The sequence below is a fragment of the Gossypium hirsutum genome, chromosome D08 (assembly GCF_007990345.1).
Source record: "Gossypium hirsutum isolate 1008001.06 chromosome D08, Gossypium_hirsutum_v2.1, whole genome shotgun sequence".
NCBI lineage: Eukaryota > Viridiplantae > Streptophyta > Magnoliopsida > Malvales > Malvaceae > Gossypium > Gossypium hirsutum.
In genome coordinates, this window is record NC_053444.1 from 36,733,142 (window position 1) to 36,756,781 (window position 23,640).

General features: G+C 31.4%; 2 protein-coding genes and 1 non-coding gene across 3 annotated transcripts; all 3 read left to right on the forward strand.

Annotated features, from left to right (window-relative positions):
* The first annotated feature begins 577 nt into the window (after positions 1–577).
* LOC107917830 (rRNA 2'-O-methyltransferase fibrillarin 1) lies at positions 578–3,442 on the forward strand. The gene is made up of 7 exons (XM_016847178.2): positions 578–765; positions 904–1,205; positions 1,397–1,492; positions 1,615–1,692; positions 1,787–1,963; positions 2,842–2,910; positions 3,002–3,442. The coding sequence occupies exons 1-7, from the start codon at positions 750–752 to the stop codon at positions 3,179–3,181; spliced, it is 918 nt and encodes a 305-aa protein (XP_016702667.1). The 5' UTR covers positions 578–749; the 3' UTR covers positions 3,182–3,442.
* LOC121220657 (small nucleolar RNA snoR60) lies at positions 2,236–2,308 on the forward strand. The gene has a single exon (XR_005917876.1). It is a non-coding gene; the product is annotated as a small nucleolar RNA snoR60 (small nucleolar RNA).
* Positions 3,443–19,115: 15,673 nt separating the features above from the next.
* LOC107917845 (uncharacterized) lies at positions 19,116–22,889 on the forward strand. Its single transcript, XM_016847200.2, has 4 exons — positions 19,116–19,782; positions 20,943–21,204; positions 21,799–21,866; positions 22,257–22,889. The coding sequence occupies exons 1-4, from the start codon at positions 19,648–19,650 to the stop codon at positions 22,593–22,595; spliced, it is 804 nt and encodes a 267-aa protein (XP_016702689.1). The 5' UTR covers positions 19,116–19,647; the 3' UTR covers positions 22,596–22,889.
* Positions 22,890–23,640: the final 751 nt, after the last annotated feature.

The following is a 23,640-nucleotide window of genomic DNA, read 5'->3' on the forward strand; positions in this document are numbered from 1 at the left end:
ATGTCACGTTGTGTTGCAACACACAATGGTATTAATTGAAAAAAAAACTAGGGGCCATTAACTTTAACGGTTAACTGTTAAAAGTTAATGGTTAAAGAAAATTTTTGATGCATTTTATAATTTTTAATAATTTTTAAATATATTTTATATTTTTTATTAAATTTTAGTAATTTTTATAACTTTTATTAATTTTTATTTTTTTTATAATTTTTGCCACATGTCACGCCTTGGTGGAGTGGCTTTAACTAAAAAAGTTAGAGGCAGTTAACTTCAACAGTCAATTGTTAAAGTTTACGGTCAAATGATATTTTTGATGCATTTTAGCAATTGAGCGAAAAAAAAGAAGAACAAAGGCTTAATTTTTTTTTAAAAAAATTTGAGAGCTTTTTACAACATTAAGCCTATTATTTTTAAATAATATATTTAAAATAATTTCTGCAGAATAAATAAATTTTATAAATTTAAAATTTAAAAGATTTATTATCAATTAAATAAAAAAAACACCGAAACGAGGAACTTGGGCTACGAGACTGCCACCCATTGATATAGTCCAACAAGCCCATTGTTTTTACCACTGTTCTAAATGTGGGCCTTTGTCCTATAAAGTATAAACCCTTCTCTTTTTCGCCCCTTCCCAAAACCCTAGTCTTCATTCTATATATCGCAGAACCCCTAGCCATCACTCCCCTCCCCACTATCATTCCATTTGCTTTGCCTTTACTTCTCCTTGCTATCGAACTCTACCAAGTATGAGACCTCCAAGAGGTAACCATTTTCTTTTCTTTTATATGGTTAAAACAGCTGGGTCTGATAGTCTGGAGCTTATAAGCATCTCAGTCCTCTGTTTTTCTTTAAATGATTTTAGAGTCATGTTCTGTTATTTTAATGTTTGATTATGTGCAGGCCGTGGTGGTGGTGGTGGGTTTAGGGGCAGAGGTGATGGGGGGAGAGGGAGAGGAAGGGGTGGTGGTGGTGGAAGAGGTGGCGATAGGGGAGGCAGTGGCATGAAGCCCCGTGGTGGTGGCCGCGGTGGAGGAAGAGGACGTGGTGGTGGAAGAGGAGGAATGAAAGGTGGGAGCAAGGTTGTAGTTGAGCCCCATAGACACGAGGGAGTTTTTGTTGCCAAGGGTAAAGAAGATGCTCTTGTTACTAAGAATATGGTGCCTGGTGAGGCTGTCTACAATGAAAAGAGGATTGCTGTTCAGGTCATTTTGTCTCTCTAATCACACAATCCGTTTCCATTCTCTTATTTACCACGATAGTATCATTGATATCATGTATTGGATATACTTCGTTTTTGGCTATTTGCTTTTTTTCTCTCTAAAACTTGCTGTCAAGATTATGATAAACTTTGCAATGAAAAATTGAGGGTCTTCCTGATTTTTTCACTTAACAGAATGAAGATGGAACCAAAGTTGAGTACAGGGTTTGGAACCCTTTCCGATCCAAGTTGGCAGCTGCAATTCTTGGTGGTGTTGATAATATATGGATTGTAAGCTTTCACATTTCCTTTTTTATGCTTGTTCATATAATGTACATGATGAGTATCTCTTAGTAAGACTTTTAAATACCATAAAACTGTTTAATTCTGTTTCTTTTTGGGGTTTAATCAAGAAACCCGGTGCTAAGGTTCTCTACCTTGGAGCTGCTTCGGGTACCACTGTTTCTCATGTATCCGATGTTGTTGGTCCTGTAAGTATAGTATTAACCCCCAAGTATCCTAATGTCATTGTATGTTTGTACCTGGCAGAGTTGCTTATTGTTTGTTCATTTCATTTTCCTTCAGAATGGAGTGGTTTATGCTGTGGAATTTTCTCACAGAAGTGGTAGGGATTTGGTCAACATGGCTAAGAAGCGAACGAATGTTATACCTATCATTGAAGATGCTAGGCATCCTGCTAAATACAGGATGCTAGTTGGCATGGTGGATGTGATATTTTCTGATGTTGCGCAGCCTGATCAGGTTTGCTTTTTATGTATTTTTGCAACTCTATTTTTGATTCAGGAAATATTGGAAAACAAGCAGTTTTATTTGCTTAATTAATTGGTAGTTTGAGATCATGTAGTTTGCATCTCTATGACCTACATACATTTCAAAATTTTTATTTTGAATATGCCTGCGTGTTTTGATTGGTTTCTTTCTCTTTTGGCTTCTTATGTGATGATTCTTTAATCTTTTGTTTTCAAAATAGTTCTTTTGATCTTCAGACTTTGAAAAAGGCTGTATTTGTTAAAATGCAAATGATGAACTCTACTCGGATTCCCCTTCAGGACTTCATGGATGATGCAAACTCGAGTATCTGATGCAATATTAAGTCATCAACCTTAAATAATTTGCAAATTTGGTTTCAAGAAAGATTTTCCTCTTTTGAGAAATGTGTTTTGGGTTTTTATATACTATATTGGTATCAAGTATTAAGCCTACAAAGAGTTGAAACTTATAGATACTCTACTTCTTTAGAGGAAGTATGTCTATGAAACTCTTGTATAGCAGCCTAACTTTTTAACAGTCCAACTGTTAAAATTTTCAATATAATTGCATTTGGTATGCATGTAAATTTTCAAATCAATCTGATATTTCTATCTCATCGATGTATAATTTAACAGTTGAAACGTTTTTTACATGCAACAAAAAGTAAATTTAATTTATTCCAAACTTGACATGTATGATTTAGGAGAATGGAACATGAAATATGATGGTTTTCTCTTAGTTGTTTTTATTTGACTTTATAACCGTGAAATGGTGAAGTACTCTGATTGTTAGTCTCCAGCCTGCTGAAATTATCTTTCATATCCTTTGATCCGTGTAGATGAATTTAAGATGATTCTGTTGGTTTGCAGGCAAGAATTCTGGCTTTGAATGCATCATATTTCCTGAAGGCTGGAGGTCATTTTGTTATTTCAATCAAGGTTAGTGAATTTTAAACGTAGGTGAAGTTGAATAAGAATCCTACAGCTGTGCATTTAGACATCAACTTGATTAGATTTTGAATTTGTTCAGGCAAACTGCATTGACTCAACGGTCCCTGCTGAGGCTGTATTCCAGAGTGAAGTTAAGAAATTGCAACAGGAGCAGTTCAAGCCTTTCGAACAAGTCACTCTCGAACCATTTGAGCGTGACCATGCATGTGTTGTTGGCGGCTACCGCATGCCAAAGAAACAGAAAGCTGGTGCAGCCTAATGTTTGGAGCTAGCCTGGCGTTTTAATCTTATGGTTCATGTTTGATGGATGTTGGGTAGAGTTTGAGAAAATAGTTAATGTATTTTGTTCAATTTAGGTTGTATTAGAACTCGATATAAATTTTGTTTTTGAACATTTGGATATCGTGTTGGTTTAAATCTCCTCCTTCCATTTTGCGGAAGCTAGACCATGACCAAAATGGCCTTGAAAAAATCAACCTACAGTTTATATTATTATAATGTGAAAATAGCAACTTAGAAATGTGGAGAGTATGTCACTCTTTGGGTTTTAAATTGGGCTATATATCTTTTGATGTCCAATCACTTGGGTATTTTACGTACTCCTGTTCTAAATAATAGGCTTTTGGTTACACATAAAACTTGAGATAGCTTGAAACCTGGTGTTCAAAGGTGTCAAATTTGGGTGGTGAAAGGAAAACAAGAAAAAAAACCTTGTGTTCTATGGATGAATGAATTGGTGTTCTTTTTCAGATATAGACATGCTTTACTTACTTGGATCCCATCCTATATAAAACACAAGTTCATTTTTCTCTACACCATAACTTGTCATCACACTTAAGCAATTATTTGATAAATTTGAAACTAATTTTTTTTCCATTCAACAATTCTGAAAAACATTTTAAAAAATAAAATAAAATACAATAGCTATAAACACGAGTGTTTTTAAAATAATGCATTTTGAAAAATCTCTTTTCTTTTAGTTTTAGAAATTTCTCATCCAAAACAAGGTATGAGTGAAATATTTTCATTGAAAATAATTAAAATTAAATAAATACAACATTTAATCTTAAATTATTATTATAAAATATTTTATTAATATTAATAATGTCTATTAACTAAATTTTAAATTTAATGATAAAAAGGAAACTCAAAATAAAAAAAAATATTGCTCTACATTGATTCTATGAATATTGATCATACCCGTTATTGTTGCTACAGTGTAAATTTTTTACTAATAATTTTTAATTTAATATTATATAATATATTAATTTATTTATTAATATAATTTTAATATATTTATGATATATATATATGGAAAATTTATATTCATCTGTATATGATTTTGGTATATATATTTCATATAAAAAAATATTAATTTTATTTTCATGTTTCTACTTTACTAAGTTTTTTTAATTTTCAAAATTTGATTCTCATACAATGGTAATGATAAGTGAGTTCAATTGGTAATACTATTAAAACTTATTCTTAAGTTGCTATTAAACTTCATTGTTAAATTGTTGATCTAGTAATTAATAGTTCAAGTATTTATATGCAATGAATTAACAAAAATAAATATTTGAACAATTTATATGTAATGAACTAGTAAAATAAACTTTTATAGTTTATGCATGTAACACCCCTCGCCCGGTCTGGTCGCCAAACTTGACCTACAAAATGCTACTACAATTACCGGAACAAACCACATACAAATTGTAGCAATCAATTCATTCCATTACCGATTCGTGACAAAATTTCATGCATAATAGCATTTATAATCAAAATTGAGCCTCAATTGAACCTACGAAAACTCATTTATAGACCTAAGCATAACAATGATCAAATTGCAATGTTTTCAAAATTTCCTCAACTGATATCAACACCCTTTGAAGTTATCGATACCAAATTTAGCTTCAATGTTTCATAAAATAAAATTAAATTCATAAGGTATTGATACTTGGATCAATGTACTAATACTTCCTTATAGGTATCGATACCTTACCTTAGTATTGATACCAAATTGACATTCTGTTTGTTTGTAAAACTGATTGAAAATGTTAGGTATCAATACTCTTACCAGAGTATCGATACCTTAAAGCAAATATGACAAAAACTATCATTTGGTCTCTTTTCATGCCAAACCCAAGATTGGTTAAGCTGCTGCATTTAACCACACATCATACTTGCATAAAATACTCCAAAATACATACCAACCAATGCATATAGCCATTACCAATTCAAAACATCACAATTTGATACTAATTCAATCCAACAATTTATTTTAAAACACAAACTAGTCTTTCTTTTTCTAAGCTATTCAAATCGTATACCAACCATGCCATTTCAAAGTTCAATTCTTTCCATTAGCATTTTCAAATAAACCATTCAGACACTATGTATATAGTCCCAAAACATGACCAAATCATGTCTTAATATAACTGCAAGCATTATCATTTCATAATATATATACTAGTCCAAATTCAAACCAAGCATATAGTTTCAAGTTAACACACTTTTACTACCTATGTACATGACACATAACCTAGGTTTAAAACTAGCAAAAGACTACTGAAATGTTGATAGGATAGTGTGAGCTTCGTGGTGATGAAGCGACGCATTCCGCAAAATCAAAAATCTACAAGGAAAGGGAGACAACGAGTAACATTTTGAATGCTTAGTAAGTCTATACGAAATTTAATTAACTTACCTTAATATTTCAACAATTTATACAATTGTAATAGATTGATATCTAACATGGCATCTTGGAAACCTTACACTTTCATAAACATTTCAGAAAATATATCAAATGGGTTAGTTCAAATAAATATCATGAACTTATAACACACACACACACACACACATAGGCATAATTGCAAAAAATACCCTCAACATTTAGGGGTTTTTCGGTTGAGCCTTTAATCTTTTTTTATTGACACCCTCAACATTACAATTTTTTCAGAAATCAACCCAATTTTAACGATCGACGTTAATTGACAGTTAATCAAACTGCGGGTCAATAAAGCAGCCTATGTGGCATGCCACATAAGCACAATGTCATAGATGACATCATCTATTTAACAATTTTTTTTCTTTTCATTTTGTTTCCATCTTTTTTCTTCTTTTCTCTTTCTCTCTTCCTATCTATTATTTTTTTCATTTTGTTACCACTACCATTGCAGTTAGCATTACCATTCCTTTAGATTTTATTGTTGTTTTGTAAAATAATATTGTTAGTGTGAAACCCACCATTGAGTCCATTGTTAACAAGGGAGTGAGGTAAAAACTCTTCAACCATGGGGTTAAGCTTAGAGAACGATTTTTGTAACTCTTTCAGATCTCTTTTGAAACTATCCCCAAGCTCATCTTTACCACCACCACCGTTGGTTCCACCGATTTTGTTGTACAACCCTTGTTTGTTGTTGTGTAAGCTCAGATTGGTTGTTGACTGAAACTTTGACTGATCTTGGTCGTTTGACATCATTGTTGCAGTTGACATGTCTTGATTCGGAGCATTCTCAACAACAACCATGGCCTGAGGATTATATTAGATTAGATTATCCCACTATTTAAATAAAAAAGCTCCCTTTTTTAGCAAAAAAAAAACATAGTGTAATACTCAAGAAAATGAATTTTTTCCTATTTCTTTCAGTTTTTGTAATTTTCTCCCTTTTTCTCTTTTTGTTTCTACCACTGTTTCACAATGATTATCTGAGAAAATAAAACAAACACAACAAATGATAATGGCTTCCATAAATGAGAGTTGATGATGTTATCTATGACATAGAATAGAGGGGAAGAGAGAAAGAGAGAAGAAGAAACAAAATGAAAAAAAAGAATTTTGTTAAACAAATGATGTCATCCATGACATTGTGCTTATATGGCATGCCACATAGGTTACTTTGTTGACCGGCGCTTGACTAATGGTCAACTGACATTTCCCGTTAAAATTGGGCTGATTTGTGAAAAAATCATTACATTAAGGGCCTTAATAAAAAAAGGTCAAGGGGACAAAACCAAAAACCCCTAAATGTTGAGGGTATTTTTTGCAATTATGCCAGATATATAACATTCTATCATATCAACTTATAACATATGTACAATTTCATTCATATATATTCATTCCGACCATTTCGTTTCCATTTAATACCATTTTCATTTTTGTCTTTCACTCGGAGAACTGAAGTAAATTGAACTTCAGATATACATGACCGATTTGCTCACACAAGCTGTAATGCTCAAATTTTCTCACACAAGTTGTGATATTTTGGATTTGCTCACACAAGTTGTGACATTTTGGGCTCCTCACACAAGTTGTAGGTCAGGTTTAGTTTAACAAACTTTATTCAAGGCTGCTCACTTAAGTTGTCGAGAATCCGCAATGTTAACACCCCTAACCCGTATCTGTCACTGAATTAGGGTTACGAGGCATTACCGAACAGTACACAGCTTAGGAGAGTCATTCTTTACTATTCATGGTTAAGGTAATATAAATTCAATTTTAGAAACCATAAGTACATTTCCTTTTAATCATTCAATAATCAAATTTTAAATGATCTTAGTACATGATAATTTCTTTTGCATACATAAAGACATTCAAACATATATGTAACCTTAGAGTCAATACCATATTTCCGAACATATTTCTAATGTAATATATATAATGCTCATTTTGGCCTATCACTATAAATCATAATAAAAGTACAAAATACAATCATAGTACACCCATTTGCATGATAATTATCATGCCAAAAATTTACACCCACACAACCAATTCATCTACTACCTATTTCGGCTATTAGATTTAAACTTTAAAGTAACACAAACGTTTTACCATTCAATATTAATCTAACCTTGGCATTACAAATCCTGATTATTAATAGCCATCACAAGCCGAATTTATAACCAAATACCCATGATCCTAACGTTAGCATGTACATTTATTATACTATTGACTAGCCGTTTATAACCGTTAACTAACATTGTTATCTGTCTAATTAGTCATAATTCAATCACCAAATATAAACTCAAATTTCATACCATTTCAATCCATATCATATACCATAAACATACCAAATTCATAATCATTATTTACCATTTAGATACGTACTAAAACAATCAACCAAATAACATATATTTGATCCATAAATTCAAACTTTTATAAACAAACCAAACTTCTATAAAACATATCCATAATTTACTATCACCATTCGCACCTAAAAATCAATCAAAAACAATGATATAATGATATAACCACTATTTAACCAATGTTTCATATATCCTAAACATACTTTTAAATTGAGCACTTTCAAAACCGATTATAAACCACGCTTGTAATCATCCATTGCCGAATCATGCTTCAAAATAACACAAGCAAATATATAATGGAACATTTCTATATAATAAACACAAGTAATAAGCAAAAAAAAAATCAAAATGAACTAATCATAAGTCACGTATATATATCACAAATTCTTACCAAAAAATCAAATACTAACCTATCACATACTATACACCATTACCGAAACTACATAGCATAAACCTCATTAACAATCAAAATACATCTATATATCAATATTTCCACACGCATATTTCATGATCAAAATTACTCAAACATTAGAACTTTAGCATAAAGATTGAGCCATTTTCGCATGGCTAAATATATACAAGTTTCAAGACTAACCAAAACAAATTCTAGCCTATACATGCCATACATTCAAAGTTTTGAGCTTTCAAAATACTGAGATAAAATTCGATAGTGTGACGGATTTCCTTGACGATCCCCGAGCACGTAACTAGCTTCCAAAATCTATAAAACAATGAATGAGCAAACACATCGTAAGCTTAATAGCTTAGTAAGTCATAAGCAAATAAATTTCAATGAATACATAAAAATTATACTAATAGGCAGAATTTAACTATTCTTGACCACATATATATACTCATTTTAAAGTGAGTAATTCATCTTTTCATATTATACATAATGCCTACCTTTACTATTAGGCTTCGTGTAACTCAAACATACCTGAATTGCTTAATTCAAACTCGCATTCAATTTTTATCGTATTATTTCCTGTTGTACCATTTGAATTCAAAGAAAAGATACTTGGACGACTCAAAAAGCTCATACAATGCCAACGTCCTAGACGTGGTCTTACATGTTATCAAATAACGAAGCCACTGTCCCAGACAGGGTCTGACACGTAATCATACACGACGCCAATGTTTGAGACATGGTCTTACACGTAATTCTCAAATCGACGCCAACGTTCCAGATGTGGTCTTACACAATATCACATATCGAATTTCCTATGGTTCATACAACTTTCGGATTCGTAAATCAATCGAATTAAGCTCGTAACTGATCAATCTATGCTAACTTTAATTTGGCAATGTATAAAATAATTACATTCAATTTAAAATAATTTATTCACTTACGAACTTATCTCGAACGAAGACAAGCGGATGGAATCTACTACTCGACCACTTTCGACTTCCCCCGATCTAATTCCGTTTTCTTTTGTTCTTGATCTATATAAATTCAAATTTCGCTATTTAATAACACATTTCATTCAAATTTATTCTAAAAACACATAAATGGGAAAATTGCATTTTAGCCCCTAACATTTTACATTTTTACAATTTAGTCCATATTTCACAAAACACAAAATATTCAAAATTTCACCACACCCATGCTTGGCCGAATTTCTATAGGGTCCCTAGCAGCCCATTTATTTCATTTATTTTACATTTTGACCCTTAAATTTTTGAAATTCACAATTTAATCCTAAATAGACATTTTTACAAAAAATCACTTAATTAAACTTGACAACCTAACAACATATATTTATTTTTCATCATCAAACAACAAAAACCATAAGATAGCAAATCATGAATACATCAACAAATTCAAAAATTTCAACAAGGGCTAGTTAGTATTTGAAGCAACGATCTCAAAAACGTAAAAATTATAAAAAATCGAGCAAAAATGAACCTTTAATCAAGCTTGAACCAAGGCCAAATGTACAAAAGCTTAAAACCCCTCTTTTTCTTTTCTTGTTTCGGTGAATGAAGGATGAGCTAATGCATGGTTTTTGTTTTATGTTTTATTATATTAACATATTTTACTAAATTACAAAACTAACCTTAATGATTTAATAATAAAACCATATAATGCATGCCATTACCGTCCATTCATGTACTTAATGTCTATATTTCATTTTAAGGACTCCATAATTAATTAGTCAAAGCAATTAAGCACTTTAACAATTAAAATGCCACTTTTACAATTTACATGATTAAGCCCTTTTTATAAAATCGAGCACACAGACAATAAAATTCTCACACAAAATTTTCACACATATGAATTATCATGCTGTAGACACTAAAAATAATATTAAAATATTTTTTTGACTCAGATTTGTGGTCCCGAAACTACTGTCCGACTAGGGTCTAAACCGGGCTGTTACATGCAACGCATGTTGTATATCAGCCATCAATAACGAAATCCCTGACCAACACCTGATTTCTTTTTGAACCTTAATGGTATGCCATTCATATTCTAATCCTTTACTAAATTTATACGGGCTCCATTACCATTTTTATATCATTACGAACCCTGAAATCGTATATTCACTTTTCATATTTCGAATAACAATTCATATACACTTTTAACCATGTAACATCATCATATGCATACTACCCAATCATATATCAATTTCACATTTAATCATTATCATGTATCTATTCATATTACTCATTTATTTCACGTTTATGATATAGTCCTTTTGATGCCAAAAGACATTAGTTACCTAACAAATCGAACTAAAAAGTAAAACAATATAATACAAACATAACATGAACTAATAAATTAACCTCTGTTTGAACTTATCTAAAAAAAAGGTAACAGACAAGGTGTCAGGGACTAATCTGCAATTGCTTATTTTTCTTAATTATCTTCCAACTGATTCAAATCTTAATCTATAATAATTCATTTCAATTTATCAATTTTAAACATATTTTAACAAATTTCATAAATATATATCAATTCAAGTTCATTTTTAGGATTTTCCCTTAATTTTTACATTTTATTCAATTTAGTCCCTAAAATTGAAATTGCTATAACTTTCAAATTCGAGCCTCGATTTCGAAGCCGATCTCAATTTCATCCTTCTATAGCCCTCTAATATCAATATTTATAGAAATTTCATACTAATTTTGAAATAATTACAATTTAGTCCTTATGCTCAAAACTAACAACTTTTATTTTACACAATAGTCCTTTTTCATATCTAAGCTTCAAATCTAACAATTTAACACTAAAAATTCAAGCATTCATCAATAGCATCATTTATAAACTTTAACAATTTCAAAAATTAACACATGAATTAGCTAAATCAAGCTATTATGATCTCAAAAAATATAAAAATGACAAGAAACAGACAAAAAATGACTTACCAATCAAGGGACCTAAACTTAAGACTCCATGGCAAATCCTTTGGCTTCTTCTTCTTGTGAATTTAGTGTGGATGATGAAAAAGAGAAGACAATGTTCTCTTTCTTTCCACTTTCCTTTATTAATTAATGTAATTAAATTATAACATTTTTAATTTTAGGTTTTAATATTATTTTTATTTATAGAAATTCACACCCAAACCGTCCATTGCACATAGAAATAGGATATTTTTCATTTAATAATTTGTTTTATTTACTTTATAAGTCCTTTGAACTTTGAACTAATTTAAAATCCACAACGATTAAACTTTTACCATTTTTACAATTTAATCTTTATACCTTATTTAGTCACTAATTCGACAAAACTACGTATCCAAAATTTAATTCACCTATATAATAATTCCGTAAATACTTTTATTAAATATTTAAGGGCTCGGTTTATGGAAACAATGTCTCAATATCACATTTTTTGACACTATTGCCTTTAGGGTTGAAACACTTGTACCTTAACTAACAACCCAATTAACGAGTTCGTCAGACCAAAATTTGATATAACACTATATTTGACAAGTAAATATTAATTAATAATATTTACAGAATCATTGGGGAACGGGATTCCGAAACCTCTGTTTTTGGTACCACTGAAAAACGAGCTGTTATAATGCATTTACCAACAACTAAACTAACTTATCAGTTATCCTAAAATATGGTGATCAAGTTCTAACAAATTAAAGTAAAAATACTAGATTTTATTGTAAAATAAATGTATGAAATTTAACAATTAAAAAAAACTTAGGTAAGCTAATGTTAAGTTATGAATAGAGCTGTATTAAATATTTAAGACAATTAAAACTCAATTAATAATCTTTGGAACGATGGAAATGTGTAAGTATACACAATCGTTATCAAGTAATAAAGTGACAAGTAAATGTCAAGTTATTGTACCCAGAGGGACTATGAAAAGAATTATTTATGAATGCAATTAAAAACACTTTGGTGAAGAAAAATATGTTGATTTTGAAGAAGTGATTAAAAAACTACAATTTAACTAAGTAAAATAAAATAAAATAAAAATAAAAGTTCCAATGCACGATTTCAAAAGATGATTTTAATTAATATGACATAATTGTGTTAGATTAATTACATTTCTTAACTTAGAATTACTAAGCTCATGTTCATGTTGTTACGAATAAATTCACGACAACTTGGTAATTTGCTAACTACTGTCATACGTACCTATTAAATTAACTAATCTCTTAAATATTTTCCAATGCCAATTCAAACAATTAATCAATTTTCATAAGCACATAAAAGATTAAGTGAGGTAACAATGTATTCCTACTTTGAAACAGTTTAATCACAATAATCTTGCAAGTTATGCAAGGCTAATGTACCATCTAATACCGTCGCTAATTTAACCCTCAGCTACCTTAGAAGATTAACATGCACTGATTAAGTATTGTGTCAATTAATTACAATTTCAACATGATTAAATAATTAATTCATTAGTTACCTTACAATTATAATGCAAGAATAACTTAATCAAACAACTTACCAAGGCATATAACAATACAAACACAATTTTAATAGCTTAAGTGGACGAAATGCAATCAACCTAACATGAATTAATTTAAGCCATATTAATTAAATTAAACAGATCTACATAACAAGTATTCATAGGCATGTTCTTAACAACAACAATAAAAATAAAAGGATAGGGAACTAAAATCAAATCCGGTGTTTCTCCGAAGCTTGACTAGTTTGCCTGCTCCTCCTTCTTCTCTTGTTCTTGTTAAACCGAGGCTTCTACGAGCACTTGAATTCTATTTCCAACGGTGGTTGAAGGGCCCTTTTCCAAGAGGGGAAAACGGCAAGGGAATGGAAGGGAAAAAGAAGAACAAATGAAAGGGTTTTGAAATGAAAGGATAAGAGGTGTGTTTGAAATGAGCAGCCAAGTGGGGTATTTATAGGTTGAGTAGGCTGCTAAAAATAGCAAAAAATCAGCAGCCATAGACTCCCCCTTGGCTGGCCACACATGTGGCAAGTTTGAAGCTTTCCAACTTGCTAAATTTAGCTAGGGCCAAATCTACAAAGACTTGAATAATAGAGGGGTTTGAATGCAGTTTCAAGAAAGCTTCAAGGCTGTTTTGCAAGCCAAATAATCAACTAAATAATCTGATTGGGTCAGCATGTTGGATGGTTTTGGGTAGCCCATTGCTCAGTTGGATCGGTTTTCTCGGTTTAGCACAATTGAGTCTCTTTTCATAATTAATTAATAATAATTATTTAACCCAAAATAAATTAGATTAAAATTAAAATAAATTATATTATGAATTAATATTCATAATTTGGACCATCTTAAGCTGAGAAATTAATTTGTCTCAAGGCTTCAAAATTGCTTCTCGGTTTTGTGCTTCCAACAGTGTCTGTTGAGCCAATTTTCGCCCTTTGTGCGAATCTGTCAAAAATAAATCAAAATTTATTATAAAATTTATTAAAATTAAACATGTTAATAATTTAAGTACAATTTAATTATTTTATAATTATTATATATTTTTCGACAAGAATTACTACGAAATTGTATGAATTTGAGTTAAAAAAGGGCATAAAAAAGTGTGTATATTTTCGTGTTTCCAACTTACACAACATTAAAATTTAAAATAAAAAAATTATCTAACGAATCAAATGAACCTACCTAACAAATCATGGACAATATCATATGAAGGAATTGTGGTAACTAAATGTTTTGTTTTACGTCAAGAGATTATTGTTCTTTTCATCTTTTTAACTAGTGATCATATGAATACATATTGGGTAATGTGTAATTTTGTAAAACTCAAATCGACAGTCTAATCGGTCAGATCACCAATTTTCGCGTCAACTAGTTGACCACCAATTCAATCATGAAAAAAGATAAAGAATTCTTGAAAAATCATAAAGAAAATTAAAACATCAAGAAAAATAGGGAAAAAGTAATAGGTAAAATCCCTTACCGGTCCTGATGTTTGATATGGATGAGAGATGCCATTGGAGCACAAACCTAACAAAAATCTTAGGAATATTTAAGACTTAAAATCTTGAAGAAATTTAATAAATTTCACTGAATCAAGTTAAAATAATTTGTAGGCTTTAAAAAAAATTTAAAATCAGCAATAATCGTTTTGGAGGTGTTTAGGGACCTAAAACGATCCCTTAAGAGTCAAAACAAGCTAAAACAATGTAGTTGGCCAAGTCTGGGGTAGAGGTATCAATACATAAACCCTATATATTGCTACCTTGCCCTGATACTATAGTGTTTTAGCTATTGACTTGCCAAGTACAAATACCAAAAGGCTAGTGGCACACCCTATTTCCACTAAGTCCAAAAATTAAGAAATAATTGAAGGGTTAAATTGAAAGAAGCTATAAGTTGGCGGCCTCTACTGGAAAATCAGGAGAAGATAATAACCGATTTAGGACTTGGTTGAAATCCAATGCTGGTTTGGTTGGACTCAAAACAACTGATTCTTAGCGGGAGACACAATAATTGTAAATAGATGGATTTTATATGGTTGAAGACTATGCGAAAAGGGCTATAAATAGTTCAGAGGTGACTTTTAGGAGAGGGTTCATCTCAATTCTGTTTCACTTTCTTCTCTTCTATATCTTCTTCCTTGGTTACTTCAAAGAAGATATAATTATAGGAATCTTTGCATAGAGCGGTGAGCATGAGTTTTGAGTCAAGAAAGTAGAGTATCCAACAAGCTGGTAATGTTCTTAGTCCTTCAATATATGTAAGGTTAAGGAAGCGAATATAAGAATTTCCAGAAATCATTTTAAAGATTATGCATATTTTTGGAAACTTATGTTTTAAATTGAAATTTCTAAGTTTAACTCATGACATTGGGTATAATGCTTAGCTTTTAAGATAATGGAAGCTTTGGCGTCTGGGAAAGCTAAGCTGAGGAGGCAAGGAAGCATCAGATAAGTTTCTATACCTCATTTATGGGATATTGAATGAATAACATGAATTTGAGTAGAATGGTTGTGGTGATACATGTATAAGTTGGAGTGTTCCATGTTACTATGCTTACGTGATCATATGGCTGTGCTTGTGTGTTACAAATTGTGAAACATGGTGGGAAATATAGTCGGGTTAGATGAAGTTAGGATTAGGAAAGAGTGATTCTGTTAGATATCGTCATACGGTGTTGTTGAGTGTGAACCGTGATGTGCGAAGCTCCGGGCCCTGCTAAGGGGACACTATTGGAATTGAAGAAATTCTGTCCCTATTTTTACAAACATACAATTCACGGGGTGATAAAGAAATAAATCGAATCAAGTGCTCGTATGTCACCACTTCCTGAGAATATGAAAATATGACATTAGGTATATAATATATTAAGTATAAGTATATAATTAGTTATATATAACGCATATTTTCTTGCTATATTATTATATTATTAATATTATTTATATATTATTAATATATTTTAATTTATATATATTTAAACTATATATTTAAATGATAAATAATAAAATAAACAAACCAAATCTTATTTATTATATTAATTCTATAATTTGAATTTTCAAAATAGGATTTTAAAAATAGAGATAGGGATAGGATTCTTTTTAGAAATAAGGAATAAAGAAATCATGGATAAATCCAAACGACTCTTTCTTAAATCCAAGCGATCTTTTCGTAGGGATTTGCCCCAGATTCAATCGGGGGATCGAATTGATTATAGAAACATGAGTTTAATTAGTCGATTTATTAGTGAACAAGGAAAAATATTATCTAGGCGATCGAAGTGATCATTTACGTTCAAGATTTCTCCCTTATGTTGTTTCCCTACGGAACTAGCCATTTGGCGGGTACTTTCTCAATAATTTCCCCTTGAAGAGGAATAGTCTTAACAGACATATCTATCATTCGGTGACCTTCTTTGTCAATGGGTTCTAACTAACTCCTCTTTTCCTTATAGACTAACTGGCGTACTTTACATTTAATCTCTAGCCTAAAGGGTTTCTTTGAGCACCCTTTGATGGTTCTTAATGGCGGATCCTTATTTGCAATCCTCGATTAGACAATCTTTCGTTCGACTGTACATCAGGCACCACTGGTGTGTCATCTCCCATGACTATTTCTTAATGGGTTACTATCCATATGCCTTACTGGCTTTTACAACTAATATTCTAATAGTCTTTCCCCACTTTCATACACTTTCCATTCATTGGCAGATTCCTTCAACCCGCTAGCTAACTATTGTGTCCCACACTTTCATTTTTTTCTATCCTTTCTTCCTTGTTTGCAAAATTTCCCACCGTTAGTGTCCTGATTAATCACATGTGCTTATTGTCCTGATGGACCACCCAATGTTTAATGTCTCAGAGGACTCCACATGTTGCCATAGTTGAACTATAGTCTTACACCTCATAATTCACATGTTTATTGTCCCGCTGGACTACCCTGTGTTTATTGTCTTAGCGGACTACCTCATGTTTACTGTCCCGATGGACTACCCTGTGTTTACTGTCCTGGAGGACTACCGTGTTTACTATCCCAGCAGACTACCCTTTTTTTTACTGTCCCAGTGGATTACTCTGTGTTTACTGTCCCGATGGACTACCCTGTGTTTACTATCCCGACGGACTACCCCGTGTTTGCTATCTCGATGGACTACCCCGTTTTTATAGTTCCAGTGGGCTAAAATGGTTGTCGTAGCCGAGCAATGGTCTTACACCTTAAACCTCTTGGAGGTGTCACCTCGAAGGACCTTACCGCCGTCACGTTGTTGCTCTATGGAACCTTATAACTGCCAGCATCAATTCATTTTGCATCTACCTTGATGCTCGAACACTGAAGTGCCCCCCGGCAAGGCCTGGAGCTTTGCACACCACGATTTTTAATTAATATTAATATAATTTTATATTTAATTAGATTTTAATGAAGTGGTGATGTGGTGGTTTTTGATTGATTTTGGCTTTTTTTTAAACAGAGTGTAATGGTAAGGGCTAACTTTGATTATGAAATAAAGTTTAGATATCTAGTTTGACCAAAAAAAATTTAGGTACCTAACTCAAATAAATGATATAGTTTAAGGGCCTTTTGTTCAATTAAGTAATTTATAAATATGGATAAATTTTGATAAATTTTGAAGCTCATATTTTGGACCAACTTAAGTAACTATATATCTATACTATTATTTAAATATTCAACTTAGTTGTTTTTACGAGTTAATCAATTATCAGCTCCTGTTGGAATATTAATTCAGATGAAAAAGACTACAAAAATCATTAGAATATTATGATTTATGAGTGTGATTTTGTATTTTAAAGATTTTTAAAAAATATAAAACCAGTAGAATCATACATTGTGAGATTTAAATCTAAAATAATATGATTTTGTTTGCACAACTCACGCACCACGAGCAAGTGCAAATCACTATCACATACGAATACCATTAGTAGGTAATTTATATAACTTGAACCCACAACGTGAACAGAATAAGCCCTCTTAACCAATAGATCAAATGTTGAAATTAAAACATTAAGATTTAACCAAAAATATATATGGTTGTTACATAAAATTTAATAAAATTAAATCTCAAGATTCGAATTGACTCCAATATAACCACATCAATGAACATCGATAATCAACTATGTGGGGAAAAAAATGGCGTAACGTGAAGACGCGGAAGCATCTTAACTCATTTCCGACTTGGAGTTGCGATTTGTTCACATAACTCAGTGTGTGAAATTGTAAAAGAAAAGTTTAAATATGTCAAAAGTTCTTATATTTTTTGAAATTAAAATTTAGTCCTTAGACTTTAATTTTGATACACTGAATCCTTGTAATTTTTTTATTTAAAAATTTTGATCTCTCCATTTAATTTTTCCATTAAAGGGTAAAATAACTTTTTTAACCCTCAACATTCTATTTTTTAATTAATTTGGTCCTTATCCTTTAAAATTACATAAAAAACACTTAAAAAGTAATTTTTTATATATTAAAAAAACATAAAAATTAAAAAATATATAATTTATTTGAAATAAAAAATTATGAAAAAAATTAAAATAAAAAAATAAAAAAAAACAAAAAACCTTTTTTATTTTTATTTTTGAATTTTAAAGAGTTTTTATTTTTTAAAAATCACAATTGTTTAAATTTTATGTTTTTCTAAATAAGAAATTTTTTTAAAAAATTACGTGCTTTTAAAGTGTATGAACCAAATTGACATAAATTTGTAAATGTTGAGGGCTAGAAAAATTTAAAAATTTTAAAAACCAGCTGACCTGTAAATCAGTATGGATTGGTTGAACCGGACTAAAAAATCAGTCGAACTGGTAATTGAACTGCTTTTTATAAATTTTTTAAATATTTTTATTTTTAACTTTTTAATAAATTATTTACTTTGAACCAGTCGAATTGCTCATTCTAAGAACCAATTGGTCATATTAGTTTGAAATTGATAAACTTTTTGGTTTAATAAATTTTTTTAACTTGGCTCAACCAATTTGTATTGTTTCGTAGGTCAAACTGATATTTTACCTCTCATCGGACTGATACCCCAACTAATTCTCAGTTCGGCTGGTCGATCCAATCCGATTTAGATCACATTGAATTTTAGAATTTTTGTTTATATTTTTAAAAGCTCATTTACTTTTGACATTGTTAATTTTAAGATGGAGCAAGAATTTTAAATAAAAAAAATACAGAAATTCAAGGACGAAATTTTAAAATTTGAAGGAGTAGAGGTAGCTTTGAGAAATTTAAACTTAAAAGAAACGAAGTGCGCGACGTAAGTAACCATCTGCCCGTTTCCGCAATTTTCTTCATCTTCTTTCAAATTGCAGTCAAAATCAAAATGTCCTTTCTCTCTCTCTCTCTCTCTCTCTCAACTGAATCAATAACAGTTCCATTTTTTCATAGCTTGGATTTCATTTTATGAACAAGAATTTCCCTCATTCTCTCTCTTATCTAAATCTTGAGATTTGACCTAATCTTGAGAATCATAATTAGAATTAGAATTTGAGAGAGATTCTAAGATTTCAGCATTTTCGTGGCAGAAAAAAAAAACTACGTAAGAAAATTGTACATTAAAAATCCCTATACAGAGGGAAAATAAAAGCAAAGTGCGAAAGAGTGAGGCGTTTTTGTTTTTAAATAGAATTGAATTATTGGATTTCGAAGCTTAAGGAGAGAAAAAGAAAGAGAGAGTAGGGATTAGGGATTAGGGTTTTCTGGTGCGTCGAAAGTTTCCAATAGACGGAGGTGTTAGGGTTTTGTAGGTGAAGATGGCAGAGGTGATGTTACATATATACGATGTGACCAACAGCGGATCGGATAAAACGAACAACACCATTGTTCATATCAACAAGATCTTCAAGGATAGGATCGGCCTCGGTGGTATCTTCCACAGCGCCATTCAGGTCTCTTCTTTCTTTCTCTCTTTCTGAATTTTGCATTTTTTTACATTCTTTGCTATTGTGCTAAACGAGACCTAGGTTTTACGGTTTGGAAAATTCTCGTGGAATTTCTAGGGGTTAACTTGTTCAATTACGTAATGCAAATATTTTGATGTTGATTTTGGATAACATGTATTCTGCTTGTTGCATTTAAAGTATTGCTGTACGATGTAGATAAAGATTTATTAAAGAAAAGGGCGCTTTAAATCTTTATTTTGCCTTAAAGGAATAGTTTCAACTTTCAAGGTAGATCGGAAAGGAAAGGAGAATGCCACAAAGAAACAATTTATGGTTACTCTGCAGAGGAAATGTTAATATTTTTATGTCATCCTAATTTATCGAATTTGATGCGATTGGAAATTTGGATTTCACAAATAGTGATCGATGTGCGATAAAACATATATTAATGTGATATTCAAGATTATTTTTCAAATTATAGATTTGTTAGAAACCAATATAGTGGCGTATTTTGAATTTATGTTTTTATGGCTTTCAAATAGACAATCATTTTGAACTTTAACTAATTTATTCATAATGTATGCATTTAATTCTCAAATTTATATGACAAATGAAATTCAAATCCAAATCCTCAATTCATGTTTCCAAACATAGCACTAAAGAACTTTCAATGAGACGAGTTGCTAGGCTTTGGCCAAAGTTTTTACATAGTAGAGGGCTTCTGCATCTTTTTTGCTACTAGATGTTAGGTTGTTGTCAGTTCTTTTCATCTTTTTCTAGTTTTATTTGAAAGAACTTATAGAACTTTCCCACTATTCTACTTTATCTTGGGGAATCATGCATCTAAATTATGTTAACTGGGGATAGATATAGAGAACAGTATCTCTTCTGGTTTCTTGTAGTTCTAAGTAGTTAAATTTTCATTGTTGTTTTCTATGGTCTACTTTCTTTTATCTGAATGTTTCTTTATGGATATCATATCACATGTTAGTTCTCCAAAGTGAGCATTTTCAAATAGTATTTAAGTGGTCAAACTTTGGCATACTAGAATGGATATAAAAATTTTGGTGGTCAACTTTACAGTACCCTCTTTTTTTTTTAATCATAAATTTGTTATTGATGCCTTTCTTTGTCAAGCTCAATAACTTTATTTGCCTTATTGGCAGGTATATGGAGATGATGAATGGTCTTTTGGATTCTGTGAGCAAGGGTCTGGTGTTTTTTGTTGTCCTTCTAGAAAAAATCCATTGTATACATATCGAGAGTTCATGGTCCTTGGAAGAACTAACTCTTCAGTATTCAAGGTAAACCAGATCTTGTGTGAACTTAGTAGAGAATGGCCTGGAACTTCCTACGACTTGTTATCCAAAAATTGCAACCACTTCTGTGACGAGTTATGCGAAAGGCTTGGTGTCCAAAAGCTTCCAGGTAAACTTAAGATTTGTTGAACTTGAATTCTTTTTGATGGATTGAACAGCTGTAGGAAACCTTAATGATTACTGCTTTACTTATCCCTGTAACTTTGTATCCCACTGGCAGATGGCCAAGTTCTTTAATATAGGTTTTAGTTGACTTGTCGTGGAGAGGTATCTTTTTCTTTGATGAGCATTATTCCATTATTGGATACAGTTGTTCATCGGATGGCAAGTATGATATCAAAACGTTATTATATGCCTCACCTCATGTAACTCATGTCTGGTCTCTTGCTTGATGTAAAGTGGTGAAGAATGTTGTGGTTAATGGTACCTATTAGCTTGTGAGCGGTAAATATGAGTTGGTTCTGTACCGCTCCTGTTCTATCATCCATGTATTTCAGTGATGAACCTGAATATCTGAGGAAAACTGTTTGTATTAGGGTGTGAAGCTAGGGGCAATCATATACTTTCATTTCACTTGGCAGGCAGGTCAATCGCTGGCTGTATTTGAGAGATAAGATGTGACCACTAAGAGTGAATAGGGCATGTTTTTTATCAGTGCACTGACAATTTAGGTGGCTTGCTTGTTCTTACAATTTTTTAACAGGTTGGGTCAATCGTTTTGCCAACACTGGTGATGCTGCAATAGAAATGGCAGAAAATACTGCCTTACGGGTAAGAGTCCCTTCATTAGTTCACAATTGTAATAATCTGCCAAAAGTCACTACATTTCCATGACTAGACAGGCAATGCTTGTCAAGATATACTCGTATGACTATTACATAAATATATATCATATATATTTGCACTTTGCATGTAGATGCTTTTGTACAGGTAATCATGTGCTTCCTGACATAGCTTGGTCTCTTTTTCTGTATATCGCTTGAGTTGATTATGATATTTAATTGATGAATTCGTTATAAGGATTCTTTGTCCTTTTCAAAGGATGGTTATAAGTTAAAACTTGAATCTAAATTCTATGCATGTTGTGAATGGTCCTACAGCTTAAGTTTAAATCCTCACTATGGTTGGTGTTTAAAATTGCTGTCGTGGTAATTATTGCAGTTTAAACAAGCCAAGACTGAGATAGTATCAGCCAGCAAAGTGGCATACCGTTTCCTTGTGGGCGTAACATCTGGATCTACTGCTGGTGATAATCCCCTTCGCAATTCAAACAGTGGAAGCCCAAGATTCCAATCAGCTTGGTTTAAAAACCTCGTCACTGCAGGTGCTAAACCATCTAACAGTTCTGAAATTGAGACTCAGGAGGGTGATGTCGTTCTTCAGCATCAACGGCAACACAATTCTGCACACACATTGCAACAAACATGTCACAATTCCGAAAGACCATTGCGACAAAGTTCACAGCAATTGGAGCAAACATTGCGACACAATTCACTCTAATTGAAACAACCAATGGATCAGAGTTGATTGCTTGATATGTGACAAATGATTTTGTGGAAGCGTCCTTTGTTGGTTTACTACTAAAAAACTATGCATAGTTATGGTCAGTTAGTGTGTATGCATGAAACCAAACTACTTACTAGGATGAAACCCAAGAAGTGTGGGCCGGTAGTCAGCGATATAATAATAAGATAATTTAACTTTAAGATGTGTGGTTGATGCTCACTTTATTCCTTAATCATGTGATTAGGGGTTGGTTCTTCGATCATGGAAATGAAACACGTTTTATAATCAGTTATTTATCTCTTTGGAGAGCACTTGCAACGAGAGGATTAATTATTTTGGTTGTGGTGTTACGACAAAAAGATAATAGGGTACTATTTTCTTTCTTATTACATTAATAATAACAAAGCTAGGAAATTTACCCCTATTAATATAGATTATAGTGGTTGAGTTCAAACATATAAATTTAGTTGATGAATTGATACAAAGTTCAAGCTAAATTGTAGCAAGTATGGAATTAGAAATTTGTACACCCATGTTGTAGTAGGTGGAAAAATATTGTACAACTGATTATTTTAGGCAATGTTTTAAGTTGTAGTTATTAATTGTTGTTTTTTTTTTCAAAAATGAAAAATTAATCATGAATATATCAAATGATTTATTATATTTTTAAATATTTTTCATTTTATAATTATCATACAAATTAAGTATTTTAAATTAATTTTGTTTTAGTCAATTGCGAACATTTGTTGAAATCAAGGTTTTAGAATTGAACTAGTGGTTGAATTGGTCAGATCATCAGTTCCTGATCTGATTGGTTTGACTGGTTAAATCAATTTGTCCGGTTTAAATTAAAGAAATTATTAAAAAAATAAAATTATTAAAAGTTATAAAATTTGATTCAAGACCAATTCAGTTTTTAGCTCGATTTAATTAATTTGTACTGGTTCACGAGTCAATCAAATTTGTTAGCTTGATTAATCAACCGAAATAGTCAAGAGGGGTAAATTGGCCTTTTAAAAATTCGTGAAAGTAAAAGAAA

Bases quoted from the DNA above. Each gene is read 5' to 3' on its own strand.
- LOC107917830 (XM_016847178.2), top strand. The intron at 1,206-1,396 runs GTCATTTTGTCT...TTCACTTAACAG, and splicing joins AAAAGAGGATTGCTGTTCAG to AATGAAGATGGAACCAAAGT. The intron at 1,493-1,614 runs GTAAGCTTTCAC...GGTTTAATCAAG, and splicing joins GTGTTGATAATATATGGATT to AAACCCGGTGCTAAGGTTCT.
- LOC107917845 (XM_016847200.2), top strand. From the start codon at position 19,648: ATGGCAGAGGTGATGTTACATATATACGATGTGACCAACAGCGGATCG. The intron at 19,783-20,942 runs GTCTCTTCTTTC...CCTTATTGGCAG, and splicing joins TCTTCCACAGCGCCATTCAG to GTATATGGAGATGATGAATG. The intron at 21,867-22,256 runs GTAAGAGTCCCT...TAATTATTGCAG, and splicing joins CAGAAAATACTGCCTTACGG to TTTAAACAAGCCAAGACTGA.